A 24,444-nucleotide genomic window follows, 5' to 3' on the forward strand; every position below is an offset into this window, starting at 1 on the left:
TTAATAAGGGGCCTGGCACAGTTTGGTCAGAAAGTTTTCTGTGGAAGTTCCCATTGCTGTTACAGCTTGAATCACGGTAGCAATGATGAGATGCCCAGTTATGACTAATTTAGGTTTTAGGGAGCTGGAAGTCACATCTAGCATCTGGGGCTTGCCCGTTGCTGCATGAACCTCCACTTGCAGAAATATCCCTCAGGGAAGAGGCAGAGTTTGAAACCACTCCAGTAAGATCTCATTTTCCCCTATATATTCATCGCTGAGCATAGGTCAGCCACCCATTTTATTTCTCCTCGTTTTTGTTATTGGATTACTGGACTTTTACAAAATCCCGTCCTCAAAATTCAATTCTTGTGCCCTGAGGTCTAGGAAGCAAGGAGTAAAAACAGGCAGCTGTCACTGAATTATCTGTAGATTGCTGTTGGGAAGCAGAATAAAATACTTCATGCCATACAGACAGAGCCAGAGATGATGAAAAAAAAATATCAAACACCAAATCAAAAAAAAACTAGTGGACTTGGCTAGTCAGATTTTCCCTATTTTCTACCTCTAAAATTCGTGATGCGTGTGGTTATTCTCATCACCTCGATGACTTGCAATAATCAGCAGAGTGACATGAACCAAACCGACAACCAGAGAAAATAACTCTGACCCTTGTGATTAAAATAATCAACAATGCAGCATGGACGGCTTCAGCAGGTAGGGAGGGCTGATGACTCAAGGACCATGATGGGAAAGGCCAAGCGAGTGAGAGGCTGAGCAGGTTTCCCTTCCTCTCCCGTGGCTGAAAGCAGGAGAGCGGGGACACGGCTGCGGTTCGCGGGCCAGCGCAATAACTCTGCCTAATATTGCAATCTGTAGTTCACTGACCCCGAATGATTACAGCGTGTCTCTCATGCGTGCAGTCATTTTCCATCCTGATTCAGCGGGATTCCAAGGGGCAAACCAAAGAAACCATAGCCCTGGTCAGAAAAACAAACTAAAAGGCGAAATCACCACCTCCTGATTCCCCGCGTAATTTTTAAGTGGCATGTTTGAGAGTCGGTTTTAAAATATCTTTCAGATCTAGCCACAGGATTGTCTATCTCAGCGGTTCAACTGTGAAATGGCCTCATCCTTAAAGAGGCAATTTAAGACAATATCAAAAAAAAAAAAAAAAAAAAAGTAATCTGCCAGCAGACAACTTCTGCACACACTTTTGCCCCAGCTCAGAAAGGTGCTGAGGGACAGGTTGGGTCCCCTCAGATCATGCTGTTGCTCCCACACCTTGCAGAAGCCCTAAAATCCCAGCTGTGGCCAAGCAATCAATGTGACATTAAGAGAAAGATATGTCTTCATAGAGAATAAACCCACAAAAAAGCAGGAGCTCCAGGAATTTGCACAGGTAGAATTTTTATCAAGTAGGCAAAGTTTAAATGGTATGTCTTTTTCCTTTATTTTAATTGAAGAAGGAAAAGTGGGTGTTGGGGGAGAAGAAGAGAGTGACCCCAATGGTACCCAAAAAACTCTTTGTTCGTTTCCCAAAAAACTCTTTTTTGTTTGTTTGTTTGTTTTCCCCATTTAAAGTAGTCCACGTTGCTTAAAAACCGAAGAAAATGTCATCAAATGTGTTCTGAAGATGTGCTGGCCACAAGAGCTGGGATCATTGCTCTCCTGGAGTTGGGAAGCTGTGACAACCCACCCTCATGCAAAAGGTTCCAAACCTATTTGCTGTGACATCTGGACCCATGTCCAACTTTCCAGGCCACTCAGGCACACACAGTCCCCTTTCCCAACCAGTGCTCAGGCACTGCCAGCTCTTTGGTCCCCATGAATGTCCCTGGAAGTGGGACAGCTGAGGAGAGGGAGATCTCCTGGTGGAGCTTGGACTTATGCCGTCTGGTGTGTAAGGTGTATCAAAACACTAAAAACTCCTCAGTTTTTACACTCTGGGTGCAGGGGGAGCTTCTCAGCTGTTACCTTATCCTCTAGGCTTGCTGGTCTTTCCGTCTGTTCCAGTATGATCCCACTGGTACCAGTCAGCTGGCAGGCTCCAAACACCACCATCCTCAAACAGCCCCCTGGCTTAGCCCCAGGCCAGAACGGGGCTATGAACAGACCTGTAATTGTTCAAATATTCCCTGCATGAAGCAAATTTTACATGAATATTTCATACAGGCAATTTTCAGTGGAGAGTAGCAATTTAGTTAAATCTGCTCTACCCAGAAGTTGCCACCTGTGCTGGCCACCAGAAATTACAGAAATAGTGCTGGTCTTCCCAACGCAAGATGGATGATTTATCTGTAGTTTAATATTCTCCTCTCCTGTTTTTACTGCAGGCAGCAGCATTCTCTGCTGTTGACACTGCAGTCCAGATGAGTTTTAATTCTGTTCAGCTACACAAACATACACACTTGTTCCTCCAGCAGTCAGCAACAAAAGCAAAACAGACTCAACTTTTATAGGCATCAAACACAGCCCACATACTCGAGTTACATAAAAACGTTTGGCACAGTACAAAATTTATGGCAACCCTTTTAGTACAAGATGCATCACAGCAAAATCTTGCTTTGACTAACTGTTTGATATTCTCATGTAGCCATTACTGCTAACAGGATTCATAAGTCACATTCCTTTAGCATATGTAACTTTAAAGAGGACCATTCATATCATATTTAAATCTTACTATAAATTTTCCTAGAGGAAAATCTGCAGAGGATGCAGTCATCCTTACCCACCAAGGGAAACAGAAGTCCAATTTACAATGTTGTAAAAGATTTGGACTCAAGGATGAAAAGGAAATATTATTTTTTGCGATGTTTGTGGAGTTTCTGTTAAAATAAAATAAAGCTTGTACCTCCAATAAGAATCCGGGTGCTGTACCAATGCAAACACACTAACAGCATGGTGGCATGTAGAGGTACAACTGGGAGCAAGGGAATAAGTTCCGGGTGATCCTGGCTGATTGCTGGGACGTAGAGAGGGAAATGAGTGGTGAATTCCCAGCAGGAAGCTGACTCATCTTCCTAAGGGGAAAGAAAGAAAATCTATCTACCGCTGCCACCGATGTCCCATCCTGTGGTAAAAATGCTGGCATACCTTCCAACCTTGACATTTCTGCTGTTTTATATGATGGCATGAAGAGTACAGAAGGGGATAAGCCCACCATAACTGCCAGAGCTGAAGCAGCTGAGGTTGCTGTTCTTCAGCAGATACCTAGAAGTTAAATTTTATTTCCTGCAAAGCAAAGGAAAAAATCACCCAAACTGTCATGGAAGAGCATGAAGAGCAGAAGGGCATGACAGGGAGTATCCACAAGGCCAGCTACGGCACCTCAGCTGGGAAAAAAATACCTCCCACACTGGCTTGATCCCTTGGATGGCAAAGATCATCCCACGGGCTACCACTCCACATTCCCTGCAAGCTTAATATTCAGCTAGAGTTGCCTCCATATCTGTCCCGTGAAGACTTTTGTCACTGCTAGAAGAGGTTATTTTTAAGAAAGGAGGCAGAGACCTCCCAGGACAGGAGAGACATCTTTTTCTGCTTCCCAGCAAAGTCCGTCACACTGCTAATGGAAGATTCCAAAAGGAAACCTTCCTCCAAACTGTGATATTGATATGTAGAACCAAAAATAAAGTTTGTTTCATAAGAGGACTGCATCTTGAGATATTTTGCATTGGGTTTTAGACGGGAATACTGACAAACCCGACTTAACACAAAGAGGGAGTCAAAGATCTAATCCGACCCCTCTTGCACACACCAGTTTAGGACACAGCACAGCTCGTACTTGCTGCTTACCAGCAGGACACCTTCAGATAACTCGATTCTGGCAATAGCATTTTTTCTAATCACAGCAGCCTCCGCCACCAGATGTTGTGCCCTGGAAGCCCTCCATGTGGCTTTTCGCACTGTGGTGCCTTTGTAAGTGCTGTAACTCATAGCTGCTCTGTATAGGAATACAAGGTGAAAATTAAGACACTTTATGTGAAGCTTTGAATGCCGCTCCAAGGGGAAGCTGCTTTCGCATTTAGACTGGCAGAACCAGAATTGAAACTAATAAAGCTGTGGTGGAAGGAGAGATGGGAAACAAGTGAGGAGGAGAGAAAATGTGTTTCTTCCAGGTCCTTTCAGCCTGATGTCTGGAGGACAAAGGAGGCAACTAGTCCCTTAGATCGCTCACATGATGTCTTTTTGGAGATTCAGTGGAAATCACAAGCTACGCCTTGTTAACAAAATAAACCAAGCAGTGCTGCAGAGATAAGGGAGGGCCAAAACAATTTGAAAACCCTCTGGTGGCCATGTATTGTCACCTGCATGGGACCTCTTCAGAGGACTAAAGCATCACCTCTGAATGGCTATCAGGCACGGTTCCGCAGCTGAGCATCCGCAAACACATTGCTTTGTTACCATGGTGGGACTTCTGCCCCAAAAGAAGGAAAGCTCCATCACTGGCCCTCCTACACCTCCAGAGACATGGGCTCTCAGGAGAATCCATACCTAGGTGTCCCAGAGCACATTCCCTTCTCCTGCCAGAGCTGTACCACAAGGAAAGGAAGGATCCAGAAGGCAAACTTGTCTGCTGACCATGCCCCTAAGTGTCCTGGTTCTGGAAGCTCTCATCTGGGTGGCAGTGGTCCACTTCCTTGCACCCTGGATGAGTTCTCCACCTTTCCTAGAACCTGTTTTATGCAAACACACTTGCAGTGCTGGAGCTGGGACAGTTGCTCCCCCCACATTCCCGCTCCATAATGTGTACTGCAACCTCTCACCTCCACTGCTCTGCTCTCTTAGTCCTCTGTGTTACAGGAAGGAAAGCAGTCCCACATATTCAAGTCATTTTTTATGAGTTGTGAAACAGTTAAGTATCCAATGAAAATGAATTTTGACCCTTTTAAATTATAATAAACATTTAAAAGTATTGTTGAAGTTTGACTTTTAAGCATGCAAATTAAACAGTGGTGGAAAATGCATTTTGTTGACATTCTGTACAAATAGGAACTGAACACTTCAGCCAGTCAGTGACATATTCAAAACCATTTTCTCTATGGCTGATTTCCTTAACTGTAGTACAGGTGACTAAGAGAACACTCGGTGTTTAAGTCAAAGGGGTAGCAGTGAGACAACTGCAGTGCTGAGCTAGCAGGTGGATGTCACACAGCAAATGCTCAACCTGCTCCTCCCAAGGTCTGGGATCCCAGCTCCATGCTGTCTCCGTACCTGTACAAGCTTCCAGCTCCCTTTAATCAGAGCTGTGTCCCCTCTGCTTATCCCTCTCTATCAGTCAGTCTCCTCATTTCCTTCTCAGAAAGTATGAACCTTATCACCTGAAGATGAGCCTTTATACTACAAGCATATCCAAAAGCTTGTTACAGGAATTAGAGAAAGATACTGGAAGTCAGAAAACCAAACTAAATTAAACAAAAACAATCACACAAACAACAATATGAAGTTTCTCTCCTTCAGATGTCATCACTCCACATTCAAGAGCCCAAGTAAACCTCAACAAGAAGATACATGGGTAAAATTAACCATACGTTGTGCTTTAGCTGCATTTCTGCTTGTTTGTCCCAGGGAGCACCCACCATGGCTGTGATTAAATGTCTCATGGAGAAGAGCAGTTCCTCTCCTTGAACAGAACAGGCTTGATCTGCAGTTTCCTGCAGCCCCATTTCCTTTGATTTCATACCACCTCCCCTCCCCAAATCCTTCCCCACACCCCCCTTGCTTTCCTTCTGCAGCATCCTTAGGCCCTCACTCGGTCCTCTGCTTATGCTGCCACCTGAGTTAAGGTCATCACCAGCCAGAACCATCAGCCACAATGTCCTTTAGGTACAATTACGCTGCTACCAATAAATTCACTGAAATATGAGAGCAAGTACTCAGCCCTGGGAAGACACAGGGGATCCTCTTACATTATACTGGGTGCCATGTACAGGCAATGGCTTGTGAAAAGGGAACAAGTTGCAAGAAAATGAACATGAGTGCCTGGAGAACTGACTTCAGATTTTTCCTGGCTTAGGAAATGATTGCTCACAACGTCACTTGCAATGCAGTCAGATTCAGACCCATGTCACCAGTTTTGCCTTCCTTTGAAGCTGAATGCAAAGTCCTGGACAATCATTGCTGCTCCACAGTGAGTTTAACTGATGTGAGTAAAAGCCACTGCTGTCAAAAAGAAAGGCAGCGTTTAAAATAGAGCTGCTAACCTTCTGCCCTTGAAGTTACTGGTCACATTTCCTTTTCTTTCAGCATGAACAGATTCAGGCCTAGAGTACTTGCAGATGGAAAATCTTAGAAGCCAGCCATACTTAAAATTAAAATCAAGATTTTAGCAAATGCATTTCCTTTAATTAACAGCAGTACAAAAAAAATAAAGTAACACATCTCTGTTTTTCCGTGTGTTCAGAATTCACTACTGTGGTTTTTACCTCTATTTTTTATTTAAATAGCCTTTGTTGTGGAGAAAAGAGTCCCTTTGATGTTAGAGTTGACCTTTGCGTTTACTCTACATAATTTTCTTTTCTCTGAGGAATGTTCCCAGCCCTGCAAAAGATGTAAAAATAAATCCAACCCTTTTCAGTAATCTTAGAAGCATCCTACATTTATATCAGCGTACAACGGTAAACAGATTTGTGATCAGCATATTAATTTTTCCCAACAAGCTGTATTGTATTAAACTGTGGTTCTGCAGAAATAAGACCCCCCCCTCTGAAAACTTGCTCCTAACTTACTCACTAGACTCCTGTAAGATTTTGGTTTAGCTAATTGTAAATTATCTTTTAATGAATCCACCTTCCGAGTATTAGGGAGGTAGTTATACTTCTGGTAGGGAACACGTGAGGAGGAAAATTCTCACATGGGTATTTAGGATCATACTGTATAAACAATTACAGCATTCAGTGTCTGCAAAAAATCAAGTGGCAAATCAGCAGTGAATATCAATTATACATCTGCTGCATCGCAGAGGCAGATGGCACTTTAATTGTACATCAGAAACATTATGGACAATTTTCCCCAACCCAGCCTCATTGAAATAGTGGTTTTAGCACCTAAAATATCAAGGCAGGCTATGCAACGCAATGACTCATCACTAAGAATTCATTTCTTTTTGAAAATAAATATTCCACCAGTAAACCACTAATCATCTGCAAGATTTGTAACTCTCAGGCAGCAAATCCTGCTATCTTGATGTAGGTAAGGACTTGTATTGATGAAAAGCAATAGGGCAACTGCATGGGTCACATCACTCAGCTCAGAGTGTGAAATTGTCTAAGAGCAGAATTTGGAAGAAATGTCACAGAGATAAGTAGAATAATATGGATTTACACTCCCTTCCCCACTTGATTGTAAGAGAACAAAGATCAAATCCTCCTTCTTCAGACAGGAATAGTTTTCTGCAATGGTTCAAGTTTTATGGAACTTAAAGAGACTCAATACTGCAACTATTGACCATGGAGAAATCAATTCACATGAGACTACGTATGGAAAGAACGACTCTGGCTAGCCAGAGGCAGTTGTATTAATGAACAAATACCCAAAGTGTTGCAAATGCCTACTTAATTAAAGATTATTAAAAATTAAAATTGACTGTTCTTTTACTCAGAGATGACAATTTATTATTGTGTGTGTGTACACTTTGACAATAAATCCACCCCTACTTTATTACACACAGATTTTGAAGCAAATTTGTTTCTTACTCCCATTATATACAGAACTCCTGTGCTTCTGTTTGTTTGTTTGTTTGCTTTTGGTTGGTTGCTTCGATTTTGTTTTGTTTTGTTTTTGTCGTCTATTCACAGTCATTAGTTCGCACAGTCCTACAATCTTAAAAATGTCCAGTAAGCCTCTGGCATTGGTTTACATTTCATTGTACGTACATTTACATTCTCATATTCTGAGAATACCCCAGATTTCCTCCTCTCCTCACCAAAAATATTTGGGGCTAGCCGCAACAGACACTTTTTATCTGTAGCATGAGCACAGATATATTTTGTTGGGAGAAATGTAGGATTGCAATGCCTGAAACCTGTATTTGGAAGCGGTATCTCAGGGAAACCTGTAAACATAAACAAACCAAAACAAAACATTCAAAATAGCATCCATGTCCAAGACAGCAGACACCCTCTGGACTTCACAGCAAAGGTTTAACTCCTACTGGTGAATCAAAGCTTCCAGAGAAATTTCTCATGGATGATTCTTTAACTCCTCGAATTTAAATGATGCTTCAAAAAATGGGAAGCTCCCTAAAATGACGTAAGCATTCTCTCTCCAAAGAAGCCTAGAAGTAAATCTGTTGAAATAATGGCTCAGAATATCCCCATGATACAAAATCATTTCTGTTGGAACCAATGCAAGAAGCACATTTAATTTTTTTCCTCTTGCAGGGCACTGGACAGCAAAGAGGCTATATCTGATAGATACAAAGGAGGAAGAGAATTCAAGAGGAGCAATACATCAGAAGTAGAGGACTCTGAACCAATAAGCTTTTGCTTAAATACTGCAGTACAGATAATGAAAAAAATTGTTTCTACAGCAATGAAGAGGATAATACAGGTCTCTTTTTAAGGAATTGTTTAACTCCTAACTCCAAAACAAAACTTCAAAGAGGTGGAAAGAACACTGCTAGGAACTTCAGCAAGTTACAAAACATCTCCATCATTTTTCTTGTGCCATCACTGTATCTTCTGCTGTCTCTAATTTTGTTTAATTAGACCTGAAGTGGTTCCTTGCAATCTCATGAAAGCTTTCGTATACTGATTCAAGGACGTTGGTTTGCGTGACATACTCACCCTTGCCTTAAACATGATTAAAGAAAACAGCATTCAGCATAAACCTGTATTTATAATAGTAAGCAAGTAGTAAGTTAGTGATAGTGTTATTGTCTTTTCAAAAGAAGGAACTGAAATATATTTTTTATTATTCTTTTCCTTTCATTAGCAGTTCCTTTGTCTTTAACTGGAAAATAATTAGTTTTCAACCACAGTAGTCTGCCACGGGAAGAGGGACAGCAAAAAGCAAATTTCCCCATAGCTCCTGCCTGAGCTGGAAGTTAGAAACCCTTTTGCAGGCAGTAGGATAACTAGGAGGCTGTTGCTGGTTTTCATAAGGAGGCTGATTTTGGTCCATCAACAAAAACTTGAAGGCAAATAAATAAGTAAATAATGAAATAAAATCAAACCAAGCCAGAGATATCAAGACACAAACACCACTGATCCGACACACAGCAACAAGCTCCCTGGAGTACATGCCTTGCTGCTAAAGAAACCAAAAAATGGGAGCGGAGAGGTTTTTGCTCAGTCCTTGTCCCCTGGGACTGCCAGCAAGAACACAACCTGCGCTGATCCTCTGGAAAGGCTGGCATTTTTCGCCCTGTAAAGCTAGATGATCATCCTCTCAAACACTTAAGCCATTTGGTCTCTGTTTTTCAGAATGTGGGCAAACTCTAATCCTCCAAAAAAATCAATGTCAGTGCAGAACAACTGAGAACAGCCTTGGCTCCCTGATCACTGAAAAGGGAACAGAATAGGGAAAATGGGTTTTTGAAGAGCTCATGCCAACTTTTTTTTTTTTTTTTCTATTTCAATAGCTTATATAACAGCAGTAATAATGACCTTCACTAGACATTTCCTTGAGTACTAATGACCTGGGGTTAATGGCCCAAAGCATAGTTTTATGCAGTCAGCTATCACAGCCAGCAATTAATTACCAGGAAATACAATGTGCTCTGACCACTACAGCTCAATTAGCCTCATATTATTCAAAAATGAAAAACATCTCAATCTTATTTACTGTGAAGCTGTCCCAGATTTTACTTTAACATATTAGTGAGAAAAAAATAATAGCTAGAACCTATATTAAGCCAAACATATGTTCTACAACACTCCTCCATTAGCTTCACACAAATTACAAATTACAGGGAGCCAAACCAGAGTGTCTTGCAATACAAGGATCATCACAGCCAGCCCACAGATGGAAAAATATTGTGGAGCAGGGCTCTGGGTGAATTCTGCTTCTGTACTAGCAAAACCTCCCCAGAAATAATTTTCAGCTCTCTGGTGGCTGTAAATGGGCAGAGAGAAGGGATGCCAGAGGAGGAGTCACTGCAGAGAACAACCCTTCATTGGCAAGGGGTGGGCAGTGAGCAGTGGGGGCAGGTACAGGAAGGGGAAGGGATATTCTGCTTTTACCAAGGTGTTAAAATATCTCTGTACCCAAAACAGATTTACAAAGAATATCAGGGTAGATTAGTTTTGCACCCAGCTTTATACTCTCCTGGCTTCCTTCCATTCGTTACATTTGATTATTTCAGCAACGTGTCCTGAAAACAAAGCATCTTAGTTTCAAATCTCATTGTTCCTATTGAGTTGTTGGAATTTTAGCATTATCACTAGTTTTTTGGAGTCTTAAAAGACTAAAGCCAGACACTAGGGATAACATTAGGAGGTGCTGGTTTTAATCTGGGGATTCCTAACTTTAATCCCATGAAGGATGTGATAAACTGCTAACATTTTGTGTATAGGTTTGTCCCTCTAAATAAGTTTATAGTTTTCACTACTGCTTTTCTTTCCATGAAATACAGACAAACAGATTTCTGTGGATTTCTTCATGTCTGGGAATCTTCTTGAGGAAGACCTGGTACCACTCTGCCTTCCAGCAAGGTTTTGGAAATGCCACTTGGTCCCAGGCATTGCTGCTGGACAAGTGTGTGCTAACTGTGCTCTCAGTGAGGCTAGCAAATGAGATGTGACCCTTCAGAAGGAAAGTAGGAGCTTTTTGTTACAAACTTTGAGAATTTCAGCTTCAGGCCAAGCCAGGAATTCATTTAAACAAAAGAATTTATACCATTTGAAGGTGATGATGTGTTTGGGTTAGTTTGTTACTCGCCACCGTTAAAATCTCTTTATGAAGTGACTGATTTCAACCCCCTTCTGCAAGTTTCTCTGCTTGTTGATATTTTAAAAAGGGATAATTGAGGGATATGGGGGAAAAATTGATGTATCTCCTTGAAGGGAAGATGTTTACCTGAAGTTTGCCATTGATGGCAAGAGTGGAAACACCCATTCTCTGGCAGCAATTACAGGGGTTATGTAGAGCAGGGGACAGCACGCTGGCTGGAAAGAGACTAAAACTTGGTCCCGTCCCCCTGCCCACCCAACATCCATCTGGGGGCTTCTGTTTTCAGGAAGACACATGAAAAGAAGTGGCTGTTGCAGTTGTTGGTGGAGTTGATGACTATGTGTGACCAGCCACCTGAGCACAACAGCTACAGGCGCCAAATCAAAAAAATTTGCATTTTTGTGGGATTTACTGGGGAAGGATCCATGTGGGATTTGTGTAAGTCTCTGAGCCCTGGTGTGCTAACCACATTAGCCTGGCGGGGGCTGGATCTTTGCCATGCTGAGAAGTTAAGAGTTCAGTAATTACGGAAGTATGACATTCATAACCAGAAGGCAGAGAACTGAATAATTGCAATTGCCCAATATTACAAGTCCTTCCTATGTATGAGTAGCTATTCATAGCCCTGCATATTAATTATGGTAATTACAGCATTTCTAACATTTTATTTTGGTTTGATGATATCAGTCAACTTTTCCACTACATTTCATTAAAAAAAAAAAAAAAAAAAAAAAAAGTAGTGACGTTATTCTTTCATATATGGACAAAAGCAGTTGTCATCTTTAGTGATCTATTCAATCTGTTAATATATTACTTTCCCCCAACCACAGAAAGGCTCTAATTAAACTTAATGATCATTTACTCAAATGCCCACTAATTCATTTCCACAAATAGCCATGCTCTATACCATGATACAAAAATAATAATAAAAAAAATCAATGGCTGTGCATTTCTGACAAGATAATTTTCTCAGACATTCCGAATGAGCAGCTGGAATAAAAGGCATGGCAATATTCATAATGAAGAAAAAAAAAATATAATAAACCTGTAATCCCTCTTACTTTGTTTTAAAGTGTGGTAATAAATGGGAGAATTCAGATGTGCAAGCATTCTGGTCTGCTTCTCCTACAACATTTCAAGATTTTAAAAAAACTTATGTGCAGAGGAACAAGGAAAAAGCAAAATGCTGGCATGCAGTACAGCAGAATCAAAGGGATAATGATTTTGTAGTCCTGCAACTCAGATGGGTAAAAGGTGACAACCACAACAAAAAAGCCAAGAGCAATCCTGGGAGGTGTTTAATCTCATTCAGCTGAATTAAATCACTCTTTGAAGTGTTACTGTGAGTTTAAGGAGGCACGCAGTGTAGTTCAGGTACAATTCAGTGCTGCAAGTTCAGATGCAACTCAGAGTAACTTATCAATAAGAAATACCAAAATTCCTGGTCTGTGGTAGCAAGCAGCCACCGAGTAGCAATTACTGCATCCTTCAAAAGAGCAACCAGCACAGCTCAGCTATTTGCTGCTCGTGAAGCCTATTAGAAAATTAGTGCCTCGATGAAACGAGGAATGAGATGAGGCAGGGACCTCTGAAGGCACCACTCCTCCCCGAGCGACCTCCAAGTGCCACCACACATCATCAGCTCTGCCTCAGGCCTTTCGTGGAAGGCTGAGGACGAAGCCCACACACCTGCATGGCAGAAATATCTACAAAAGGAGCACAGGGAGGGCTGCATAACACCTCCCTCACTGCTCAAGCCTCCCCAAAGATCTCATTTTGGACGTGAAGCTGAAGAGGGCCCGACATCAGCTGTGCGGCCGATCCCTCGGGGAAGGTGTGACTCGTTGCCAAGCAATGCCGCTGCCAGCTGACAGGCCGCACAGCCTCAGCCATCAAAAAGGAGCTGTGTCGTCCCTTTCCCCGCACAGGGGTGACAAAAGAGCAGGATTTGGTGTTATGGAAGGACCATGCTAGCCACAGCTCGCCTCCTGTGGGCTGCGTGGCCTGTAGGTGAGGTTGCAGCCAGGAGGTTTGGAGGTCGAGGGCTTTTGCATAAAGGTGGAGATAATTTAAGGCCAAGGTGGGGCAGGCAGAAAAATGACTTCATCCTGTCACTGAAACCTTGCTGCTCCCCAGGGCTTTCATCTGATCCTCCAAGCCCAGCTGCACTGCTGCAGATCTGTATAGAGGTTTGAGATAGAGAAAATAGTCGTTGCTTTTTTGTTTTGTTTTGTTGGGGGGTGGGGAGGAGGCAGGGTGTCCAGTCCTGTGGTTTAAGAAAATACAGAGCTTCTGTTCTCTGTTTACTTAGTTTCCCCATTTTGGCTTCACTAGGGCAGACAGCTGGCATAATAAAAATATTTATCGAATGTGAAATATTTTATGAAATATCCAGAATGTTGTCAAGTCCAACACCTCTGAAGTCAACAGAGAAGGGCATGGCCTTGGTAGCACTTAGTAGCATTACAGATAATATGTATGAGTATTTTTAAGGGAGATCCTACAGAGTTTTTGTAATGTTTCAGAAGAATGATCAGGTTAAAGACATTGATGTTGTTTTGAGGACTTCAGTTTAGCTTTGCTTGAGGAAGGATAACCCAGACGAATCCCCTTTTAAAAGGGGAACTGGAAGCACAGCACTAAACTGGGATTTTCAGCAGTACTCAGACACCAATTATTTATGTTAAAGTTTAGACATGGGGTAGTTTTCATATGGCCTCCTGTTCCAGGTTCTGTCTCAGACAGACACTGCAAAGACTTCAGCCCAGGAGAACAAGGGAACACTGAGGCAGGCAGCCCTCATCACAGGCCACCAGATTCTTGTGCTTCTTCCTGTGCATTGTGAACACCATGGCCTGAGATAATGCTCTGAATTCTCTGTTGGCAGCCTCTTTTTTTCCTGTAACTACAGAGGTAACCAAGTCCAATGTGGTTAAGGTTGCATAGGATATCTCAGATACACCTTTATTCCAGCCTCAGCTTCGAATGTAACTCAGACACAAAATAATACAGTTTTGAGTATGAAAGCATCACAGAGTGCTCTGGAATGAAATATGCTCCTCCAAAGACAAACAGTTAGCGTTTACTAAGTGCACCTGTTTTCTAAATTGTATGCTGTTATTTCTTGAAGGAAAAAAATTATACATACAGACCAGAAGACAAGGCTGGATTATAAACATGTGAGGGCTTTGATTTTTATGGGGAGGGTGAGAAAAACTAGCCAGAGCTAGCTTTTCTGAAAGCAGAAAGACATGCTGCTCTTACCTACCATTTTAAGAACATTTTGGACTAATTGGTATACACCAAGCTGTATATCTTGTTCGTCTGAACCTCTGTTGTCATTTAATTAGAGTTACCGTTACAACCCACAGTTGTTAGATGGTCAGATCCTTAAGTTCTGTTTTTATGACACGCGATAATGTTGTCTTGAGAGACACCAGTATCATAACTTATTGTGCTGTTAAAATCTGTACAATCAGTATGTCTGCAGCTTTAAAATTTTACAACAGACTAATAAGATAGACATAAAATCCTAGTAGTATTGCACTTGCTCCCATCAGCATTAATGATCTTAACATAGCAGGTGTTTTCATTCCTAACAAGACATAGTAGGTGCTGTTGCATGCTTAGATGCTCCCTCCTCTTGGTTCACAGAAGCTGAGGAAGCCCCATTTTATTCATTAGATAATGCTATAGGCAGAGCCATTTTGGGCACAGTTCAGCCCAATTTCCCCCATGATGAACCAAACTGTGCCCTTGTCTACTGTGATCTCTGCAAGGTAGAGGCAGGAGTCCTGCAAGGCCAGGCACAACCCAGAGTTATTTGCAATAAAAGTCATTCACCAGAAAGGACAAAATATGGTTATAATTTCCAATTACAGTCTTTGTATGAAAACAACATGTTAGGAAAATACATGTTTAAGAATCAGACTCTCCTTTATTGAGACTTTTCCCTGGCCTAGGAGAATAAATAAATAAATAAATAGATAGATAAAAATTCAGGAAGAAGAATCATCTGAATGGTGAAAACAAAACCAAATTAAAAACAGATTCAATCCAGATTAATCAAGGCCTTTGGATCCTCAATATTTATGTCACTAAACCAAAGTCAGAGCCATCCGCTTAAGGCTACGGGTTTAATGAGATTCTGCAGTGTGCTTTTGGCTGCACACAGGAGCAGCTGGTCTGGGAGCTGCTTTAGGCCTCCTCAGCGGTGTGTGCTGGGTAGCACATAGCAGGCACAGGCAAGCTGCTGTGAACCGTCAGCATGGCTGGGACTCGGAAAAGCAATGCCCTCCCTTGTGCAGCTCTCTCTGTTGGGACATGCTGATGCTAGATACCTGTGTCCTATAGGTGGTCCTATAGGAAGGAAGCCCTGGAGATGCCCATCTCTCTTAATTGACCAAAATATAGTTTTGGATGAGCAAACTCCTAATTTAGGTCACTCAATTCAACGCATCTAATTCCAGGAAAAAGTCAATTAATGGCTCTGTAACTTAGTCTCTTTACCTGCAAAGTGCTTTGCAGTATCCCATTGAGAAGAGGATATTTTCGGACCGAGTATGATGCAGCACTGCCAAATGCTGCTGCCAATTACATCTCATAAAAAGCAGAGGGTCGGATGCACCTTCTGCATGCTACTGCAGGGGAAATACTGTACTGAAATATTCCTCAATGCTAAAAGACAGTTCTCTCAATGGAGAAAGCCTCATCAAAGTACTAAAAGCTACTTCTGTGGACTTCCCGAAGACATCTAATCCTTTAATCTCTGGAGAGCAGCAGTTTTAGAAGAGATGCCATTATAGCCGCTCACTATGGGATGAATTATGCAAGAATTTATTATTGATTCAAGGGGAGCCTGCTCAAGCATGCAACCAAAGCCAAGGCAGAGCAGAGGGGAAAGAACCAGGTTTCCACAGTTAACTAAACTAATTCATGGCCCAAGAAAATTCTAAGGCAAAAGAGAGCTTGGCAAAGCGGAGTATTTTATATACCTAATCACATTTTTTGCAACCATAACATGCTTCTAGTACCAGACCATACCGGAGCAGAGCCCAAGGAGTTACACAAGTCCTCTCCCACCCCAGAAATATGTCCCCACCACCTCCACCCCAACCATCCATGGGGTAGGAAACAAAGACCTCTAATCTGACCCATCTGCAGGGGGCTGGGAGGCCACAATAACCCTGTCCAGGTCCATGCCCAAGGTGAGCAGACCCAAGGGGTCCAGGCTATGGGTCAGAGCTGCAGAAAGACCCAAAACACCACAAAATGCTAACTGGGCCAATGACATGCAACCACAGAAAATCACATTTCGAAATAAGTTTTTTTGTGGTCAGCTTGGCACTGTACCAGAGCTTGACAGGGTCAGCTCAAGGAATGCATAGATGGGGGATGGAGAGAAAGAGAGGTTTAGCTTGAGCTTAAAAGCATAATTAAAATAAAAACATATACAGCCCAAACAATGGCAAGGGGTAGCTGGCACCCATCAATTTATCTTTAAAAGACAAAAAGAAAGGGGCTATTTAAAATGCCAGGAAGGCCAGAGGTAAGCAGGAGGAAATAAAATGAGCTTGTACAGCAGGTTAGTCCCTGGCAAGTATAAAACAAGCCATGCAGAGGTTTAATAGCATATTTAGCATTTTGAGTAATGGACATAAAATTTACTTTTCTCAACTTGACCTTTGTCACCAGCCCTGGGCACCATAAAGCTATTATCCTGCGGCATGCCCTTGCGAAACTCATCATGTCTCTGAGTGCTAGGGACCATTTCCCATTGCAATCAAAAAAGAGATCAGCGATAATAATTATATATAGAGAATAAATATGTATGCATCCATGCACACACACATGCTCTTTGCTTGTAACAGCTCTCCAGCAGAAATATTACAGTGACATTTAGGCAGAAAAGCATCCAGCAGAGATATTACACTAAAACTGTCCCTTGGTGCTGCTGCATAGAAAATGGCAACAAGAGTAAAAAAAAAAAAATCAGTAAAGCTAAACAATTCTCTAATACCCTACCGAAAGGTTTTATTTTAATTGCAGCAGGACGGGGACATGTTTCTGGACTCAGCCACGTGTTATGCTAAATAATCTGCTTTGGAATATTATAAATATGCAAAAGTTTGAGAAGTAGGTCAGTAGCTCAACACGTTGTAGCAAATACCTCAGGTAAATGCTGGTCATTACCGCAGTCTGCAGTCAGCAGCAGGGCTGACACGGTCTGCAGCGAGCCGAATGGCGATTCACTGCATCAGAGGACCGGTCCCCAAGTGACACAGCACCAAAAGCACCTGGCTGCAGTGAGCAACATGCCCGTCAGACAGAAATCAAGGTCTCCTGCTCTGCGGGTAAGTGGTCGCACAGTCAGCAAGGGCAGAAGGAGGGGAGAGCAGCAGGACATGAGAATTCACTGATATGAGGAGCAAAATGAAATATCTACAGCTCGGGATAAACCCCGAATGCGAGCACCAGCTGTGTCAGAAAGGAGACTTCAAACACCTGCCACGAGTGCCTAGCTCTCAGCTTTGGTCAGGATGCATTAAAACCCATCGAGGGACGAGCGCTTCCGCCCAAGTCCCTCGCAAAGTTCCCCAGGACCTGTAAAAGCCAAGAGGTGGCTCAGGCAAAACCCTCCCGTGGATTTTGTGCCCTGAATCCGTGCAGCGCAGCATCCCTCACCCCCCCTCCTTCCCGAGCGGATTTCAGCAGGCACTCACCATCAGCAGGCTCAGAGCAGCCTCGGGAGCACGCTGCACGGCCATCGCCTCTCTTCCTACGTACAAATCCTCCCCGCGACGCGCTCAGCCCTCGGCCCTCCGTCACGGCACGGCATCCACAGAGCCCACGGCAGGCTGCAGGGAGAGAAACCCCAAATCGGGGTCGGAGAGCGTTCGCGAGAGGAGGGGAGGGTGGATGAAGGGGTGGGGAGGAGAGGAGGGAAGGGAATAACCTTCTCAGCCAGGGAAAGAGGCTTAAGCTAGGCCAAATTTTACACTGGAGAGAGGAGGAAAATGAAATGCAGAGCCTGCTGGAGAAACGAGATATCGGGAGCTGCAGGATATTTAAAGCTCGGATGCACGCCTGCCACAGCGAGCAGCAGCAGCAGAGGACACATCAAACACCTACATGACAGGTTAGGTCCATGCCATCCTTCCCCTGCCCCGGCACACCGTAATTAACTGTTTTTTTTTAATTGCCACTCTCCTTCCTCCACCTACATAAACGCTTAAGTCGAATAAAACTGCCGTGCCCCTGCATCTTCCTCTCTGCCCTGGCAATGCTAGCGCAAAAGCAATGTCAAATATCGCAACATACCGCTTCCAACAGGGGCAAACCTCTTCTCTCTTCTTGCAAAGCCCTGCTTCGCCCGTTTGTGAAAGCAGATGCCTGCATAATACAGACACGAGCAAGAGGAGCCCGACCCGGGGAGCACCTGGCGTTCACTTGACAGCAACGATCACCTTTAGCATATTGCAGCAAGAGCCACGTTATTCACTGACCCCTTTCACCTTACCACCCAAAAAAAAAAAAAAAAAAAAAGTCTCTTCCTCCTCCTCCTCCTTTCCAGACTCAGCTCCCCGTGGAGCTAGCACACTTCCTAGAAACATGTAATTACACAGCCTGGTCTGTCAGCGTTTTGATCAGGCTGCTGGCACCGCATGGAGACGGCAGCCAGGCACCCTCCTCCCTTCCTCCCCTTCCCTCCCCTCGCAGGGCTGCACGCTGAAGCTCCGGAGCCCAGGGACAGCAAATTGGGGAAATGTAGCCGGTTAAGATGCCCAGACAAATTAGCACCTGGTTTAAATATTAGATAGAAGATGGATTTCTTAAAGCTTTTAGGAAAAATAAGCAGCACCCCCGTGGGAAGGCCACCACTGTCACATCGATGTGGCAGAGTGAGTATCTGGGGATTCAGCGGAGCTGGAGCATCTGGAGGGCCCTGCCAGATCTATAGGAGTCCTGTTTTGTAGGGCTCAAAAGCATCCTGCACTGCAGTGCACCAACTCTTGTGTCACGCCTCTAAACAAGCAGGATTTGGGCTTTATTTCTTAAAATATTAGGCTTCATGTAATGCTAATGTCAGCGCAGCTTCCAGCTCCCACCTGCACGCTCCTCCCCACCCCCACCATCATTTTGGAACCCAACTCAAAGTTTCATACAAATTCAACTGGAGAGAAACTGTCTCTGACGCACATCATTCCTGCAAGTTCCATAGAAATTGGTACAAAAGAAAATCAAATTGCTGTCTCCATGAAGGCAGGCAGCAGTAAGCCAGCCCTCGTGCTCTGCAAGCCACATCTGGCAGGTCAGTTAGGGTACTGGAGTACTTGTTTGCCCAAATCTCTCATTGCTCACCAGTCACGATATTTTACGGACATGGAGATATGGGAGAATTGCAGACATTGCCCTAGGAAGGTCATCCAAGACATCTGCTGCAGACCTGTGCCTCCTAGCACGCTATCCCATGAGCCAGGGCGCCATCCTTCTTGTCTTGCATAGAGGAGCTTGGTTGTTTCCATGTAAATGCAGAGGTGAGTGAGCCACTCCCACCCTGCAAAGCTGTGCCACCAAGCCTGGGTGACACAGGGTGACCACAGGGGCTTGTTCCCCTGCCAGGTTCTCCACCAAGAGGAGTGAAACACACTTACAGCAGCAGCTCCACAGCTGGAGGCAACTCGTCCCTACTGATGCAGGATGGAGTCCCCACTTCTCAAATGCATTAAGGTGCCTGAGCACCAAAGGGCTCTGGGCTTCCGCAGTTTGCTTCCATCAGACCAGAGAGCTGGAGCAGTTTCCCAGTGCTTTCAGACCCACAGGGCCCATCTCGGCTGTCTGCACTGAGCTATTCTTTGCCTTGCACTCATCTGAAGCTATCAGCTATCACACAACACAATCCGCTCCCTTCCCTCCAAAGGGCTTCGTCTCCCCACTGACAATAAACAGGTTGCTGGCTCTTACAAAGGAAGAGAGAAGTGGGCTGCTTAAATGTCTCTTGAAAGGGGAAAATAGGCATAGCAAAAGATGAAGGCAAGTTTTAAAAAACATCTCCAGGCATCAATTTATAAAATATGTAACTAAATCTTTTCCAACAGTACCATGACAAATATCCCCAGGCTATTACTTTTTTTTTCTTTTTCTTACATTAACCCAGGCTGAAGTACTGTGAGGAGGTGGCTGCAGAAAAGAGGCGTTCAGTAACTCTTATGTCCAACAAGTAAGGTTTCTCCTTTCCTTAGTGATTTTAAGGGACCGATCTATCCCTGAGTTTTTGGACTTGGCTAAAATGAAGAATCTTGAAGTGCAGATGACTCTTCCATCCGTAACTCCTGAGTTTGTTACGCAGTTGTGTAGGGTAAAATCCATGTCAAGCAATAGGATCTAGTTATGATTTGTGGTGTCCTTGAAAAATTCAAGGTTTGTCCTGAGCTCTGCAAGTCTCAGGGTAATGATCATACATAGGAAACCATCTGTGCACAAGTACATGATCTATGGCTTCAAGGTACATTTGCAAACTTGCTTATGGGTTTGCCACTTCTATAATTTAGGTGAATAAATTTCATAGTACAAGAAGAAAAAGAATTAGATCATTATTCACTTCAGGTTGTCCAGAGATAAGAAAAATCTTAAAATTGAACTTATTGGATAGATGGTTAAAACTGCTATGTGGTTTTGTTTCAACGGCATTTGAAGAAAAAATAAAGAGAGAAAGAGAATAAAAAGAAAAAAAAAAAAAAAGAGTTTATTGTCTAGTAAAAGTAACTGCTTAGAATTGCTCAAATAAAACCTGTTCTGATAAACACTGGATTAATAGAAGAATTGATACCAGTAGGTAGACATAAAGCACTTGGAGGCTAATATATGGAGAGGGATCCTGTTATCACAGGCATTCTTTTGACATGGACAAGTATGGATATGCCATACCATGGCATGGTGGGTCACCATCATTAGAGCTGTTGGTTGCTGGGGCTGGAATTTGAGGTTGTGGTGCTGCAATGCAGTAAGAAAACCCTCAGCTAAGAGTACATTACAGTGACCTCTCATGGGCATACAGAACCTGACAGGCACCTATCGTCCTCAGTAGGAGACATTGGGTTGGAGGCATCATTAATGGTATAGACCCAGGCAATGTGGAGCTTGTATTAATTGCAAGACTATTTCAGCTGGTACAGAGCTTATATTTCTTATTAAAATTATTTCCTGTGTTTTTCCTCAATGAGCAAACAGGAGCTCTTGTTTTCAATGGAGTCAGTGTAAACTTCTCGTGTATTGCTACCATATATATTTTAACCACTAAAAATCAAAGCTCTTCCTCCACTCAACCCTGAAGGGATCAAGTTTTGAACTTTAATTTTCTTTCTTCCATCAAATGTGAGTGAAATGTCCAGTGAGATGACAACTGCCAGGAGGTCACTTATTTAAGGACAAGCATGTCCTTAAATAGGCTTGTACAAGGAATATTGTTTGATCAAGAAGAGTCAACTTTTTAAATGCAATTTAAAAGAACATAATAAAACAAGTCATGTTATTGTTTTGGCAAGAAAATAGTCAGTTAAGGTTGATGGTACTACCACAAGCACCACTGTGACCAGAATCACACACATTTACAAGAACCTCACCACCCGAGTAACCAGGGGAGAAACCAAGAAGCATTTCTTGAACTTGACATACATCAAAGTTTATGCTGTGCTTTTAAGTTTTTTAACTTATTTTGAAAGATAATAGGCTTTCAGTGGTGTGAAAAGAATAGGTGATGTAAAAGTATGGAAAGCTGTCAGAGTTTATTGAGTTTCCTTCAGCCATTCACATTTCTTGTGCATCTCAACTGTTTGCTGGAAATTAAGGGATTGGTTTCAAGTACATGCTAGTGTTAGAAACCAAATTTGCATTAAGAATGGCCATGGCAGAAGTGCTTCTGCTTTAATCCACAAAGGAGGAACCACTTCATAAAGCAAACTTCAACAAAACAACACAGCTGGGATGTCTAAGATGCCAAACCAAGCTATAGAGAATTACACAAAAGGAAATGTTTAGATAATTCAAACAGACAAATATGTGGACCTATATTTCGCTTGTAGCATATCTCCAAAGAAGATAAAAGGCTGATGCCAACAAGTAAATTATTCATTATGAATTATTCACTCAGCTTTAATAAAGATCTGGAAAGAATTTAATGCATTAACTCTTATCCTTACCTTCCTGCATTTCCTTACATCAGTCCAGTTGCACTAAAAATCATCTGCCCCACAAACAGATGCCACCAGGGCTGGAGCTGTTTCTTTTGAAAACTCTCCTGAAGGCATTGATAACTACAATTGCAGTGATAAGTATTATCCTCCAAGCTGCCAAAGCTGTACTACGTAGGAACTATATAGGAAGAGAAATGTCATTCCTGGAGCCAGCAGTCAACTGATGCTGCCTGATGCTGCCTGCTGTCTGGAGAGGGATCATCTTTGGGAATCATTTAAGTTGGAAAAAGGCCTTCAAGATCATCAATACCAACCATCAACGTGACCCGACCTACAGAGTCCTATCACTAAACCATGTCCTTTAGTGCCAGCCTTTTTAAGGCACAGGCTAAAAGAAAAATTGATTTGAAACTCATCTCTGATTTCCATTTTATGTGTTGATTGGCACATTTGCCTTGCCTTACTTTTTTTTGGCAACTCATCATTAAGAAGATATTTCAGTCATGACTGGTATAAACCAGAGGCTCTGCCTCCATCTGAGTGCTTCCCTGATTGAACCTCTCTGGATCGTTTGTCCTTACAGCTGTGCAATCAATCCACAGGCTGCTCATTGCTAAGCAGTCCCACTCCCGGGATGACTTATGTCTGAACGCTAATTAGCTATGATAGGTACTGCTTTGGAATAATAACAGTTCTAGAAAATTATTTTTATTATAAGGACAAGGCCTAAGTACAGAACTTTCCTGTTATATTGCCATAGCTAGAGGCAGAGAAAACTGCTTGGACCCTATGAAGACACTTCTTCCTGATAATGACAATGGGTGGAGAACAAAAGAGTTACAAGACAAGGTCATTGCACACCTCTGCCACAAGTGCAAGGGTGAGACCCAGCAAAGCAAGATGACTGGAATGTCCAGAGAGTGTCATGAGTGGAAGGGCTGGAAGAGCCCTTCGCCTACAGAAGTACACCGCAGTGACATACGAGAAATATTTGGTGAAAGTCAGGTGGCTTCCCATCGGAAGAGGTGAATGGACACTGATGTATGAGGAGACACACTGACTGCTCTTGCACATGGCCAGTTGCATCAGGCGCTACAAGATGAGTTTGGCCTCCTTTTTTCTGCCTCTCTGTATATCTGTCATCTACTTCCCACTTCAGCCTGTGCTGTGCAAGACTTCAGGGACCCGAGTAGTCTGCACTGGGTATTTGGGATGCAAAGCTGAGCTCTGGTCAGTGGGAACTGACATCCAACAGCATCTCCTGCATCTCCCAACCATCAGTGCCACCTTTCCACTCTGACCTCAGCAGGGACTGCTCAGCCTTGGCATGCAGGTCAATGAGTTCTTATTGTCCTGAATGGGGTGGGGGTTACAGCTCCTTTAGCCAGACCTAGCATCTCCCTCAGTAAGAAGCAGCAACTGCCTCATCCCCAGCTGGGCTGACCTCTGTAAATTCTTGGCATTCATAAATCTCAGACCTATCTATGATTTTTGTCTGAGCTCCAGTTCCCCGGTACATCCCCACCCAGTTATCATAGCCAAGACCAAGCAAGCCAGAAGAAGACTGCAGATCCAAGCAAAACTCTGAACTGCCTCTACTTCATGAAGCAGCCTGTAGCATTTCAACTTTTTTTTCTTTTTCTTTGGGTGATGGAGGGGAAGGTAGATAAAAAGAAAAATTTAACATAAAAAGAAATTATTCAAAAAACTGACCTCTAAAGTCCTTCCAGCCTATATTCTGTTTAAATTAGCATACAAGAACTTAAGACTAACGGTGCTCTGGGACATCTCTAAATTAAAAAAACTGAAGGTTAATAACTAGAAAATAAACATATCATAACTTAAAGTATGACTTAATAATGGCATAGTAATTAACATTCAATAACCATCTAACTCAATTAAAAAACCTCGGGTTTCATATTATGATTGTTTAATACTAATTTGACATTTATAGGATGGTGACCTCAGCAGACTGGGATATCAGGAGGCTGGCTGAACTAGGCCAATACAGGGTGTTGGAGCCTGCAAGTCTGCATCACTACTGCAGTTAAATTTGTTTTCTGAAAATGCTTTCTCTCAGTGCTATCATGTGAGCTATTGGGCTCTACTTGTGATGCTCAACTTGATTTGTACCTTTGCTAGTGCCATTTTAGTGAATTAAAAGAGCATTTTTCAAACAGTTCCATTTTCTAACTATTTTTTTTCTAAGTATCCATTTAAAAGAGTTTAACTGGGAATGTTGTGGGGGGGAGTGATCTGTCATCAGCTAGGCTAGTTCTTCCACAGACAGCCTCTGCATAGACTGAACCATGATGAAAAGCTTATTAGTTTTTGTTTTGCCATGCATTTTTAACTTTCAATCTACAAGTATTCATAA

General features: G+C 42.8%; 1 protein-coding gene and 1 long non-coding RNA gene across 2 annotated transcripts in view; both read right to left on the minus strand.

Annotated features, from left to right (window-relative positions):
• Positions 1 to 17,708, minus strand: part of FRMD4A (FERM domain containing 4A) — a 359,570-nt gene extending 341,862 nt beyond the window's left edge. The window contains exon 1 of the mRNA XM_040547716.1: positions 17,598 to 17,708. Within this exon, the coding sequence (XP_040403650.1) occupies positions 17,598 to 17,642 (45 nt within the window). The 5' untranslated portion in view covers positions 17,643 to 17,708. The remainder of the gene's footprint in view (positions 1 to 17,597) is intronic.
• Positions 1,175 to 6,261, minus strand: LOC121065165. The gene is made up of 3 exons (XR_005816927.1): positions 6,186 to 6,261; positions 2,834 to 3,002; positions 1,175 to 2,117 (listed from the first exon to the last, which is right to left on the minus strand). It is a non-coding gene; the product is annotated as an uncharacterized LOC121065165 (long non-coding RNA).
• Positions 17,709 to 24,444: the final 6,736 nt, after the last annotated feature.

This window comes from Cygnus olor, chromosome 1 (assembly GCF_009769625.2).
Source record: "Cygnus olor isolate bCygOlo1 chromosome 1, bCygOlo1.pri.v2, whole genome shotgun sequence".
NCBI lineage: Eukaryota > Metazoa > Chordata > Aves > Anseriformes > Anatidae > Cygnus > Cygnus olor.